Below are 14,396 nucleotides of genomic sequence, written 5' to 3'. Positions count from 1 at the left end.
ATCAATAGTAAAATGGGTAAATAAATTTTCATCAATAGAATATTATACAGAAGTTAAAACAAATGATCTTTAGTTCTGTGTATCAACACAGATGAATCTCAAAAATTATGCTGACCAAAGAAAGCAAGTCATAAATACATAAAATATAATTTTGCTCATATAAACATCAAAATAGGCCACAAAGGAAATGATTAACACAAAATTCAGCATAGTAATCATCTCAGGAATATCGGGAGGGGCATATAGGTGGTAGAGTGTATGTATATAGATGATTTCTGGGGTAGCTGGCAAGGTTCTCCTTTCATGGCTCTTCATCTATTAAATCAATATGCTATACATTTATTTCATGCTGCTTTCTGTATGTTATGCTTAAAAACTTCTTAAGTTTTAAAAAATTAAGAAATTTTGCTCATTAAAAGATATCATTAAGAAAGTGAAAAGGTGGGGTGCTTGGGTGGCTCAGTAGATTAAACATCCAACTCTTGGTTTTGGCTCAGGTCATGATCTCATGGTTTGTGGGATCAAACCACACGTTGGGCTTTGCACTGCACTGACAGTGTGGAGCCTGCATGGGATTCTCTGTCTCCCTCTCTCTCTCTCTGTCCCTCCCTAACTTGTACTCTCTCTCTCAAAATAAATAAACAATAAAAAAAATCCTTTAAGAAGAAAGAAAGAAAGTGAAAAGGCAAGCCACAGAGTGGAAACAGATATGTGTGATATATGTATCTAATGAGGAACTCATATTTATAATATGTGAAGAACTCTTATGAATAAATAAAAAAGACACTAAATACACACTTCACCAAAAGGGGAGATGAAAATGGACAATAAACATTTGAAAATGGGCCCAATATCCATAGTCATAAGGCAAATATAGATTAAAGCCACAGTGTAATACAGGTACATACCCACCAGAATGGCTAAAGTGAATATGCTAAGTCTTCACAGCACTGGTGGCCGTGTAAATCGATACTGCCACTTAGAAAACAGTGTGTCAGTATCTACTAAGGTGAATGTATGCCAATCCTATGACCCACTCCCACTCTTAGGTATATAACAAGAAAAAATATACATATATATATATATATATATATATGTATATTTACATATGAGCAGGAATGTTCTCAGCAACACTGTTTATAATAGCCTCAAACTGGTAACTACCCAAAGGTCTATCAATAGTAGAATGGAGGAATAAATTATGGTATATTCGTGCAATGTAGTACTATACAGCCATGAGGATGGATGGCTACAATTACATAGAACAATACGTATAAATCTCACAAATGTAAGGTTGACAAAAGAAGTCAACAACAAAAGAGTACATAGTACATGGTTGTATTTGTATAAAATTCAAAAACAGGAAAAACTAATGAATAGTGTTGGAAGTCAAGACAGGGGTCAACCTTGATGAGGGATAGTACTTGAAGCAGGCCTCTGGGGGACTTCTGAAATGGTGGTAGTTTTCTGTTTCCTGATCAGGGCCATGATTACACAGATGTGCTCATTTTGTGAAAAGTCACTGAGTTTTATGCATGATTCTGCATTTTTCTGTATATATGTTATTTCTATAATGTGTTCTTTAAAAAGGAGGGGAAAGGCCTGGATGATATTATGGTTGATGATATTATGTCACTGAGGAATCTGATTGACCTTCCAATTCTTTGTACATGACTTGTAAAAAACAAAACAAAACAAAACAAAAAGGAAGTAACTAGTAGAATGGAAATTGAAAGTAAAACTTTTAAACAACACATGGGGAAAGTGGGTGGAGGGGTATACAAGTAGAAACATTCTTTGGTTGAATACTCTTGATTTTTCTGTCTTAGTTCTCTATTATATTTTAAATAGAGCTGGGAGTAGGAATAAATGATAATGTTTGAAAACAATGAATTTATCAGATCACTTTCAAAGAGGAGGCTGGTGCTTTTATTCTGGCTGCACCAATTCTCAGCTCCTTTAGGAATACAGCCCACTAGGGGTACGTGGGTGGCTCAGTTGGTTAAGCGTTTGACTTAGGCTCAGGTGATGATCTCACAGCTCAGCAAGTGGGTTCCATCCCTGCATTGCGCTCTGCAGACAGCTCAAAGCCTGGAGCCTGTTTCAGATTGTGTCTCCCTCTCTCTCTCTGCCCCTCCCCCACTCACACTCTATCTCTCAAAAATAAATATAAAAAAAAAAAAAAAAAGGAATGGAGCCCACTGTCCTGGAGTGCTGAAATGGGCAGCAAGAAAGATAAATTCACTTTAGCTGTTTTTTTTTTTTTTTCCAAAGGTATCTTCCAGCCCCTCCTCCAACATCGACCCAGGCAACTATGGTGAAGTGCATGATCTGATCACCCAGATACCCTCTCAAGTGCAGATACAAGATATTACTAAGGAGCTACACTGCCCACTGTGTAATGATTGGTTCCGTGATCCATTGATGCTAAGCTGTGGCCACAACTTCTGCCAGGCTTGTATCCAAAACTTTTGGAAGCAGCAAGCAAAGGAAACATTCTGTCCTGAGTGTAAGATGCTATGTCAATATAGCAACTGTACATTCAACCTTGTGCTAGAGAAGCTGGTAGAGAAGATTAAGAAGCTACCCTTACTCAAGGGCCATCCACAGTGCCCAGAGCATGGAGAGAACCTGAAACTATTCAGTAAGCCAGATGGGAAACTGATCTGCTTTCAATGCAAAGATGCTCGGTTGTCTGTGGGGCACTCTAAAGATTTCCTGCAGATCTCTGATGCTGTCACTTTCTTCATGGTGGGTGAGCCCTGGGCCTTGAATAATGCCTTAGGAAAGCTGGGAAAAATCTTTTGTAGGGTTTCTTCTTTCTTTCAGCCCCACCCCTCTATTCAGATGATTATTAGTAAGCTTAGAAAATACAACATATCTTGCAACGTTCTTTCTCTAGAGTTGCTGATGATAGGAAACAACAGTGGAGTAGCTCTAAGCCTACTCCCCCCTCCCCCAATCAAATATTTACTTACACTCTGCAATGACAGCACTCTACTAGACACTGGGTAGAATGTGGATGTACAAGATATTGCTCTTGTTATAAAAGTCTTGAAATTTAGGCAAGTTCAAAATGAATAAAACAACAGAAGCAAGATATTCTACTATTGAGAGCTAAATTTCATCACATTTGTAATATTCATAAATATTCAGAATTTCAGAGAAGATTAGAGAAAACTGAAATAGGGGATGTGTGGTGAAGGAAAGCTTGAATTGGGAAATCATTTGCATTTTAATGGGCAGAAATGGGAAATGAGTGCTCTAAGTGATAATAATGTAAGTAAAAGTAGAGACAGTGAGAACAGTATAACTAGAGTAGAAGATGTAGAGTTCTACTACCTTCTTCAACCCCCTACAGTAAGCTAATAAGAGCATAAAACTAAATTTTTCTGCTGCTTGTTATATTCTTCACAATTCTTAGAAGAGACAGGAATTGTAGTTCAGGGTAAAGGAAAGATTTTTGCAGCAAGAGCTTGCTTTTTTTTTTTTTTTTTCTTCTCACACTCTGGGGCTTTAGGAGAGATGTCCCTATGGTCCTTCATCTCCCAAGTTAGTGTGGATTAAGTCTGTGTGGTATTCCCAGGAGGAGCTCACCATCCACCAGGGTCAACTGGAGACAACACTGAAGGAACTTCAGTCTCTGAAGAATATGCAGAAAGATGCTATTGCTGCTTACAAGGTGAGAAGCAGGGCAGAGGGGCTATGAGATAGACCTGGAACACTTTCCTTGTAACTTCAGCCATGTGAGTGTAAAGGATACACTAAATGGCACCTGGGCTATAGCATTAGAAAATGGACACTGTAGGATGGAAGGAAATACAGCAGTGAAGTAAGTTCTCAATGGTTCTTCAACAGAGAGAGCACACAGAACTTTCGCATTATATGCTGATCCTTCTTATGTCCCCATTGCTAGGTGATTGTTCTGGGTTTGTGATGTGTCTGGTCTTTCCCTTTATATATGGCAAAATAAGGAATTTATCAGAAAAATGCACTAAGGATTGCTATGTCCAAAGAAATACCTTTCTTTTGAGTTTACAATCAGGCTACCTCTGATTGAAGGTCTCTTGGATTGCTGGTTTTTATCATCTGATTTGATCTTTCCTAGCTCCCCTCAAACTAAATAAATAAACTATTGCTGTTTTATATATACAGGGGATCTAGGACAATTAATAGTTAGAAACTTGGCAAAGCAGTCCCTGGGTTATGGGGCTAAACTGGGAGTTCTGTTTCTTCATTAATTATTCTATGGAGGAGGGTATTCTCTGGCATTTGGCATTGTACATAAATATGCACAATGAGAGAAAGAAGAAGGATAGATGGAAATAATGTCTCCAGAGAATGTTGTTTCTGTTGTAAGAGTTCCTAGTTCAGCTATTACAGTCAACATTCATTCATTAAAAAAAAAATTATTGAGTGGGTAAGGCATTATACTAGATACTATATTACACTAGGGTGGGAAACAGATTAATGGGATTGAGTGATGCCATCAATAGCAATAAAATGACAACTGTGATAATTACTATGAATGAAGGTAAAGCGTGCTACAAGAGCATATACATGAAGAACTAATTTAGGCTAGGGAAAGGGTATTCTCTGAAGAAATCACCTATTAAAAACTGAGAACCAGGGGCACCTGGGTGGCTCAGTCAGTTAAGTGTCCGACTTCAGCTCAGGTCATGAGCTCACTATTTGTGAGTTTGAGCCCCACATTGGGCTCTGTGCTGACAGCTCAGAGCCTGGAGCCTCCTTCAGATTCTGTGTCTCCCCCTCTCTCTGCCCCTCCCATGCTCATGCTCTGTCTTTCTCTGTCTCTCAATAATAAATAAACATTAAAAAAATTTTTTTAATTGAGAACTGAAGGATAAGTAACTTAGCCAAGGGAACTGATTGAGAGGAATATGAAGGAAGTGACCTGGAGAAGAATGTTCTATGAAGAGCAAAGAACATATGGAAAAGTCCTGATAGGAAACTAGTTGCTATGTTAAATAGAGAGAAGCTAATAAAATTAGATCATGGTAAGCAAAATGAGATTGAAGAGGTGGATATGGGCCCAATTATGTGGGCCCTTGGAGATAAATTAGGAATTTTGAACTTCATCCTATGAATAATGAGAACGCATTAAAGGGTTTAGCTAGGACATGATTTCATCTTATTTTGAAAATATCAGTCCAGTGGCTATGAGAAGAGAGACAATGACAGGATAATGGTTAGAAGGCTACTGCAGTAATCCCAGAGAATAGTGAGAGTGGCTTGGACAAGAGAAGCAGTGGAGATAGAAATAAACAGCTTTGGCATATACTTTGGAGATTGAAAAAAAAACCAAAAACCTGGATGTGGTGACTGATTAGATGTGAGGGGTGAGTGGAAATGTCAAATAGGTAGTTGGATACAGGAATCTAGACCTTGGAAGTTGGTCTAGGATGGAAATAAGAAGTCAGGATACAGACTGATTTAAATCTGTGTGAGAAGAGGAGATTACCTAGAAAGAGAATGTAGAATGAGAAGGGGAAAGAGCCCAGGAAAAAAAAATCAAATAACTCTAATATTCAGAGCTTGGTTAGAGGATACAAAACCAACAAATAAGACTGAGAATTGTAGTGAAATAGGCAAAAGGAAGACTGGAGATGTGTGAGCTAGAGGATAGAGTGAATTTTAAGTGTGCCATTATAATGATGGACCATAGAATCCAACCTGGACAAAAGGGGACATGGAGACAGAGAAGATGATGAACAGAAATGGAGGGGGTCAATGAATAAGAGGTTTCAATGATACCCAATAATTGTTTCTATAGAGGTATCTGACTAAGTGAGCATAATAAGTTAATTTTGGGGTTCCTGGGTATTTCAGTTGGTTAAGCGTCGACTCTTGATTTTGGCTCAGGTCATGACCTCATGGTTTGTCAGCTGAAGCCCCACATTAGGCTTTGTGCTGCCAACATGTGGAGCCTGCTTGGAATTCTCTCTCTCCTCTCTCTGTCCCTTCCCCTGCTCGTGATCGTGCACACGCTTTCTCTCTCAAAATAAATAAATAAACTTAAAAAAAATTTTTTTTAAAAGAAGTTAATTTTGGAGGTAGTGAAATGGCTGGGGATGATAAAGTTCTGTGTGATTAAAAGAATGAGTAGATACAGGGGAGATCACTAGAAATGATGAGGATAAGGATCCGAGAAGCCTGGATGTCAGATGGTTCACCGCTCAAGATGTTGCAGTTACCTGAGAAAAAGGGTGTTAAGTGTAGCAGTTATCAATTTCAGGGCTTCAGACATTGTCCATCTCCTGCTTCTTCTATGTTGTCTTGGTAGCAGAAGTGGCATCCACCCTCCCCCCAGCTCTGATTTCTAGATAAGAATAGTTCTTTCAGTCTCGTTATGGCCCCAGTCTGACAGCATCACTTGGTAGACACTGGTTTGTACTTCTGGGTAGGAAAGTACTATCATTCATTGCAGGATGTTTAACTAATTAATTAATCCCACAGCCTTATATGGCATTGGTTACCACCTCAGTACTGTAATAGGAACCTAAAGACCACTTTTGATGATTTCCTTCCTAAACTATTAAACTGACAGAAAAACAAAGTAAATCTCCCAAAGGATTCCTATTAGTATGGTTAAGTGATGATACTCAAGAGTCATTTTTATGCATTTTCCTGTTATGGTATTTCCCCCATTAGTATATTAGTTAGTGAGTATTAGTGAGTATTGATGGTGTGGGCCCCCATCCCCAAGAGCTAGTCTCAGTAATTACCATGGTGATGATCATGGAGGTTTCCAGGAAAACAAGCTACATCTGCAGCAACACATCTCCTTGGAGTTTCTAAAGCTACATCAGTTCCTGCACAGCAAAGAAAAGAACATTTTAAATGAGCTCCGAGAAGAGGGGAAAGCCTTGAACGAGGATATGGAGCTGAATCTGAACCAGCTTCAGGAACAGTGTCTCCTAGCCAAGGAGATGTTGGTGAGCATCCAGGCACGGATGGAACAGCAGGATCCCTTCGACTTTCTCAAAGTAAGACTCCATATTAACATAATTATGGGTACACCAGTTAGGGGAAAGAGGGTTGGAAAAGACATAGAAGCAGCTTTTCCCCACCAGGAGGGGAAAAAAAAGAACTGCTGTAGTGCCTTTAAGATTTTCTGGGAGAAATGCAGAAGGCTACTTTTGCCTTACACTCAGTAGAAAGCTTTGCCTTCACCCTCCTAAAAAAAGATAATAAATGCCATTAGTAATGGTATCTATTAATATTTTAATGTTTCTTCATAAAGAATTTTGAAGATTTGTTTCTCAAAAATAAGAATGTTGAAACTTAGATTGGCTTTCAATTGACCTGTTTGAAAGGTGTTTGCCAATATTTACTATCTGAAGCTTCACCTCCGAAGCGTCATTGATTATCACCTTAGCACTCAGAAGTTTACTTTGCCAGAGTAAGAGAAAGTGGCTTTGGGTCTGGAAAACCTACACTATTTTTCTCCTGAGACCATTTGGCAGTATAGGTAGAAATAGCCTAGCTATTAATTTCTCCCCTTGTTTCATGTAAAAGGCAACACTAGAAAATCAGAATAAGATAAGGCCAGTTTATCCCGGGTTAGATGAAGGATACCGATCAGAAAAGATATATGGAGGTTGGGATGAATTGGAATGGCAACATCCGCACAGAATCTCAGTATTGATGATAAAATTCTGGTGGTGGCCAGTATCACCAAAGAAATTTCTGGAGTTGATGAGCAGGCATCTAATTTCTTTATTACTCCTTTTCTCTTCTAGGATATCACATCTCTCTTGGATAGGTAAGTGTTTCTATATGGTATTAATATCCTTCCTTCAGTTCCTGGAGGGTGTCTAAGAATAAGTGATTTATGTCCCCTGCAGCTTGGAACAAGGAACAAAGGTGCTGATACCCAGAGAGCTTATCTCCAGAAAGTTGAACCCGGGCCTGTACAAAGGTCCCATCCAGTACATGATGTGGAGGGAAATGCAATCCTCTCTCTCTCCAGGTATCAGAGGGTCGTAGCTATTGGTTCCTGGGTCTCCTAATCTCTGTTTCTTCTGTGGGAACTCTTCTGTGGCCCTAATTAGTACAGTAAAACCTTGGATTGCAAGTAACTTGTTCAGTGAGTATTCTTCAAGACAAGCAAACATTTCTAATAAATTTTAACTTGATAAACAAGTGATGTCTTGCAATATGAGTAGTACGTGACACCAAATGTCACATGATCATAACTAAACCAATGGTTTCTCTCTCTCTCCTGTGTCTCTCTCTCTCTGGGATTGTGAGCAATTGTCAGTGCAATGCCACATTTCCATGAAATCCTCAAAAGGAGGCAAAAGCAAGTGTTATTGGATAGGTTCCTTGTTAAAGTTGCACAAAAAGAAAGACTCCATTGAGCCAATAGATAGCAGTGATTCTGTTAGTGATAGTGAAAGTCGTCCTACACAATAACCCTCCCCTTGTTTCCCTCACACCAGCCATGAAGGTTTTCAAAGGTAAATGCGGGTTAATTTGTTTATTTGTCTTTATGTTTTGTATTTTTTAAGTTTATTTATTTTTCAGAGAGACAGAGACAGTGTGAGTGGGGGAGGGATAGAGAGAGGGGAGAAAGAATCCCAAGCAGGCTCTGCACTGCAAAACAGAGCCCAAAGGGAGACAGAGACCAAGCAGGCTCCTCCCTGTCAGCACAGAGCCCAATGTGGGGCCCCAACCCACAAACCATGAGATGATGACCTGAGCTGAAGTCAGATGCTTAACTGACTGAGCCACCCAGGCGTCTCCCCACTGGTGTATTTTTAAATTTCAGTTATTGAGTTCTTCATCTCTGATTTTTTATATTTTCTATGTCTTTGTTGAAAGTCTCACTGAGATTCTCCACTCTTAAGTCCAATGAGTATCTTATGACCATTACTTTGAATTCTTTGCCAGGCATATTGTTTACCTCCATTTAATTTAGCTCCTTTGTGGTGATTTTGTCCTGTTCTTTCTTCTTCTTTTTTTCTTTTTAAGTTTTATTTATTTAAGTAATCTCCACACCCAACACAGAGCTTGAGCTCATGACTCCAAGATGAAGAATTGTACATTCTTCTGAATGAGCCAGCCAGGCACCCCTGTCCTATTCTTTCATTTGGGACACATTCCTCTGTCTCCTCATTTTGTCTAACTTTCTGTATTTGTTTCTATGTATTAGTAAAGTTAGTTATGTCTCCTGATCTTGAAAGTAGAGGTCTTTTTCTTAGAAGTCCTGTGGTGGCCTGTAGCACAATATCCCCTGTTTACCAGAAGCAGGAGCTTTAGGGGTGTCTCTATAGGGGTGCACCCCATTATTGTGGCTGAGCCTCATTTGCTTTCAGTTCAGTTGTCTTCATAGGCCTACTTTGCCCATTGTGGGCTGGGTTTGGCCCCTGTGATGTTAAGAGGCCAGTCTGGGGCCATCATGGGCTTGTAGTTGGGCAGTGTCAGCAGTCAGATCAGATGCCTGCCTTCAGCCTGTTTGCCAAGGCTGTGGTTGCACTGAATTTTAGGGTGCTCTCCCTGCCTTGTCCTCTGAGAGGCTTTTGTTGGTGGGTGGGACCTGCAGTCAGGCTAGATGTCTTCTGGGGCTATAGACACACTGATTGACAGGGCATTCTCTGCACTGCCAGTTACAAGGTTTGGCTGCTGGGACTGTAAGTTTACTGGTGTGTGTTGTTATCTTCCAATAAGGGCAATTTTAAATGAGTGGAATTTGGAGCGGGGGTGCCTGGGTGGCTCAGTCAGTTAAGCCTCTGACTCTTGACTTTGGCTTAGGTCATGATCTCATGGTTCATGAATTCGAGCCCTGCATTGGGCTCTGCACTGACAGCGGGGAGCCTGCTTGGGATTCTCTGTCTCCTCTTTCTCTGCCCCTCCCCAACTTATGCACGTGCTCTCTCTCTCTCTCAAAAATAAATAAACAAAACAAAACAAAAAAAAAGGGAAGAAAGAAAAAGAAATAACCTGAAACTTAAAAAAATAAGTAAATAAAAGGGTGGAATGGGTAGAAGTTATACTGTGAAGGGTTCAGGAGGGATTTGGAATGAGGCAGTAGTGAAGGGAATAGATCACTCACTTGCGAAGGTTCACTAAGAAGGGAGGATGTGAACATGGCAGCAGAGTTAAAAGAGGACTTAAAAAAAATTATTTATTTTAAGTAATCTCTACACCCAACGTGAGGCTTGAACCCATGACCCTGAGATCAAGAGTTGCATGCTCTTCTGACTGAATCAGCCAGGCACCCCAAAAGAGGACATTTATAAAAAAATTTTTTTAATGTTTATTTATTTTTGAGAGACACAGTAACAGAGTGAGAGCAGGGGAGGGGCAGAGAGAGAGGGAGACACAGAATCCAAAGCAGGCTCCAGGCACTGGGCTATCAGCACAGAGCCCAACATGGGGCTTGAACCCACCAACTGTGAGATCATGACCTGAGCCAAAGCTGGACGCTTAACCGACTGAGCCACCCAGGTGCCCCAAAAGAGGGCTTTCTAAAACAGACTGAGGGAAAACAGCCTAAAGAAAGGCAGAAACAAATGGTATAAGACAGTGGATAACTGGTGGTAGTAGGGAAGAGTGAGTGAGATCTAGAAAGAGAAGTACTGACTTTCCTCAGTTTCCTCTGAAAATGGAGAGGAGATAAAATAGTAAAGGCAAACAATTTTCATCAGATGGAACTTGCAGTAGACATGGGACGAAATGAGGGATTCCTATAAGATGTACTACAATTTCTCTATGAAGCAGGAGAAGAAGTCATCTGCTGGCAGTGAGGAAGGAACAGATGTTTGAGGAGAGAGCCAAAAGTCTGAAATTGCTGTGAGAAACTGGAGAGAGTTTGATTTAGGAAATACAGTAATGGTGATGGTTGAGCACAAAGTGGAAATAATGAATCTGTAATAATATCTACACATGTACAATTTTGTGATTTTCCTCCAGCAGTGGTCAGGAATTGGCATTTGAATTTTGACAGCTGGATAGATCCAGAGTTGGAGAGTTACATGACAAATGCTGCAGATACAAGGTTAAAAATGATAAGGTTATTGGCAATAAAGCTGCCAATACTAAGCAGTTTAGGGAAGGATTTTAAGCCAGAAGGCAGACAGATCAGGATAGTAAGGAGAAATGAGGCACTAGAGTTGTTAATGAAGTCAAGTAATGGTTGTAGGGGGAGATGAGAGTGAGAAAATAAAATATAAGAGAATGGGATATCTGAGTTTAAGATTTTAGAGAATGGAGTCAAAAATCACTAGCAGTAAAGCCACGGATGTACAAGAATGGAAAAATGGCTATATCCAAAGGATAGTGAAATCCCTTGAGATGATGAGCTGGAGTTGGGATAGTGGTGTACAGTTAATCCAAAGCGCAGAGAATATAATCAGGAAGTCTGTACATAACAACATCAAATAGAGATAGAGAGTAACATGAGATGTAATGACAAGAGCCTCAAAAGAAGAGTGATTTTTACATGAGGATAAGGATTAGAGTAAGGATCTAGAAGTGGGGGTGGTGGCTCCTGGATCTCTGGCTCTGAATTTAGAAAACTAATAGTTTCATGGACTTTTCAAGTTGTATTTTTTGGAGAAGAATTAGTCAGGTTTCTGTTAAAGTAAGGAGGTGATAAGAGAATTCTGTAGAGTGGGGATACTGGAGAGTTACTTAGGGAGGGAGTTCTGAAGGGCAGAGTGGAAAGGGTTTGGTTGGAGCAATGGGAAGATGGGTGAAGGTACAGGAAGCAAAGAACAGAATAATGGGGATAAGAGTACATGGAGGGTAAATCATTGGATGAGTCTACATTATGGGTTTTGGCCAAGGATAACAGGAATATGAAACATGGTGGAATTAGTTAATGTCAAGGATTCAAATGGAACTTTGAAGTTTGTTTATTTATTTAACAAATAGTTACTTGAATACCCAGGAACAGTTCCCAATTTTGAAGGTATGTAAGGAAATAAAACAGATGAAGTCCCACCCTGTCAGAGATTACAGTCTAATGGAGGAAGAAATGGACAATGATAACAGTAAGTAATGTCTTACTTACTGTTAGTGATAACAGTGATAACCATTGTCAAGAAAGTCAAGTAAGGTACATTCAGTAAGAATTTATGAGCAAAAAGTAGGATAGGGTACAGACAGTGATGAATAGATAAACATGCTATTTTAGACAGAAGGGCCAGAAAAAAACCTCTTTGAAGAGGTAACTCCCCCTCCCTATGTTTCACTGTGGATATTTCCAAACATACAGAAAAGCTTAAAGAATTTTATAGTGAACATCACTATACCTACCTAGATTCTATCACTAACATCTTACTGAACTTGCATTAACAAAGGCTGGAATAAGGTGAAGGAGTGAACCACATGGGGAAAGAGTGTTTTCGGACAAGGAAAGAAAGTGTAAAGGCCCTAAAATCTGAATGAGTTTGATACATTCAAGGAACAGCCAAAAGCAAAAGTGATTGGATCAAAGTAAATAAGGGAGATGTGTATTAGGAGATGAGGTCACAGAGGTAGGTAAATCACATAGGTCCTGTTTGCTCTGTAAGGACTCTGGATTTTATCTTGGGAGTGATGGAAAGTGTAAGAGTTGAGTAGGAGAACTGGATGATCTCATTCATATTTTGGCAGAATAGGTTGCGGATGGGCAAGAGTGGAGACAGGACAGTTAAAAAGCTATTGCAAATAGTTCCAGGCCAGCAGTATTTAAGAAATCATCTGTCTCTATATTCTGAGTAGGCTCAGATTACATTTTAAAGGTGGAGCTGACACAGAATTTACTGTTGGGTTGAATATGGTATGAGAAGAAAAGAGTGAAGGCAAAGCTGACTCCTAGGAATCTTCAGAGCTATGGCAGGTTGAGTTAGCTGGAGGTGTCAGAGGCTTGATGACAAAACCAGACTAGGTTCTAAAAAGGTTGGTAACAAGTCTGGATGGTACTTCCAAAGAAATCCAGTCCTTGCATTGGAAAGAGCAACAACTTAGGGTAAATGGGGATATGGGAGGGAGGGAAGATTCAGCCTATATGAAAAAAGTCAGGATTCTACAAAGTCTCTTGTTGGAAGAGAAATCCTTGGGATGATAAAAAATAAGACTCTGGCTTTTCTGGGAAGAGAGAGCTGGACTGGATTGCTCTCACTTCCAAGGATAAATAAATCCATTAACAACAAATGTATGCATGTATGTATCTGTGTCCCTTATGTGAACATATTGTCTTTATGTTTCCTTTATCAAATTTTGCGCCAAGGTTTGATTATCTTACAACTAAAATTTGTGTTTTCTTGCTGACATGCTTCCAACATCTTTTCATTTAGAAATTCCTTTTTATACTGCTGTCCACTTACTTGTCTAAACCAATGCTTATCAAATGGCCTGTGATGAGGACCAGTTTTTTTTAATGTTTATTTATTTTTGAGAGAGAGAGAGAGAGAGAGAGAGAGCAAGTGGAGGAGGGACCACGAGGATGGGGAACAGAGGATCTGAAGTGGGCTCTGCGCTGACAGCTTCAGCACTGACAGCAACGAGTCCAGGGCTCAAAATCATAAAATGCCAGATCACAACCTTAGCCGAAGTTGGAAACCCAATCAATTGAGCCAGGTGCCCCAGGTGCCCCAAGGACCAGGTTTTAAAATCTCAACCTGTCATAGACTGATGTGTTTGTGGAACCGAGTATAAATTAATTACCTGAAAAAGTGGAATTTAAGAAAATTACGAAGTACAAGACTGGTTGTTTAATTATTAGATTCAACTGACGTAAAATTACTGTCAGATTGCTATGAAAATTTCTAAGAGCTTAACTCTTAATTTCTGTACTATTTTGTCCCAGACTGGTAACCAAACACTCTGAATAGCAGTGGCATAAACCACTCTACATCTCAAAAGTCCCACTATCTATTAAGCCAAATGTAAACTTCTCACCACTGTCCTCTAAACCCTTACCAGTTAGCTCAGACTTACCTGCCTGTAACAGGCAAGCCCTTACCTTCCCTCCCACATAAGCTACTGTTGTTATTCCTTTCTTGCCTTTGTTTACTCAATACATCCAGAATACATCTCACAGATGTTATATCATAACTGAAATGCTTTTTGTCCTTAGAAAGTTCTCCCAGGACAAACTTACCTAATTTTTATCCCATCAGCATTTGTATTTTCTTACATTTGGTAGAACATATTAATATTATTTGTATTGTTTTCTTTGTTACAGCATAAACTGGTTCAGAGTAAAGTCAGATTTTTACCACAAATTAAAAGATATCTAGAATACAGCCACATGGGTATAAAACAATAAAAAGTATTTAAGTGATTACCTGCCTACGAGTATATGTACATGGGAAGATAAATTACTGGTGTCTGTGTAAATACTGTCTTTTACTTGGGGAATTTATAGTCATCCATTTTCTCCC

The 14,396-nt window shown here is 39.5% G+C and overlaps 1 protein-coding gene across 6 annotated transcripts in view; it reads left to right on the top strand.

Moving 5' to 3' along the window:
• TRIM69 (tripartite motif containing 69) overlaps positions 1–14,396 on the top strand; it is a 37,645-nt gene that overhangs the window by 22,627 nt on the left and 622 nt on the right. The window contains exons 2-6 of one of the 6 annotated variants that reach the window (XM_019442267.2): positions 2,275–2,644; positions 3,587–3,682; positions 6,766–7,007; positions 7,764–7,786; positions 7,869–7,993. In XM_019442267.2, coding sequence (XP_019297812.2) covers positions 2,275–2,644; positions 3,587–3,682; positions 6,766–7,007; positions 7,764–7,786; positions 7,869–7,993 — 856 coding nt within the window. Of the gene's footprint in view, positions 1–2,274; positions 2,752–3,520; positions 3,683–6,765; positions 7,008–7,763; positions 7,787–7,868; positions 7,994–14,396 lie in introns of those variants that run through there. The other 5 variants (XM_019442263.2, XM_019442262.2, XM_019442265.2 and 2 more) reach the window with 5 other exon arrangements.

The sequence above is a fragment of the Panthera pardus genome, unplaced genomic scaffold, assembly GCF_024362965.1.
Source record: "Panthera pardus isolate Hobbes unplaced genomic scaffold, ASM2436296v1 HiC_scaffold_24, whole genome shotgun sequence".
Lineage (NCBI taxonomy): Eukaryota > Metazoa > Chordata > Mammalia > Carnivora > Felidae > Panthera > Panthera pardus.
The sequence above is the reverse complement of the archived record's forward strand: the minus strand, read 5'-3'. Positions and strand labels throughout refer to the sequence as shown.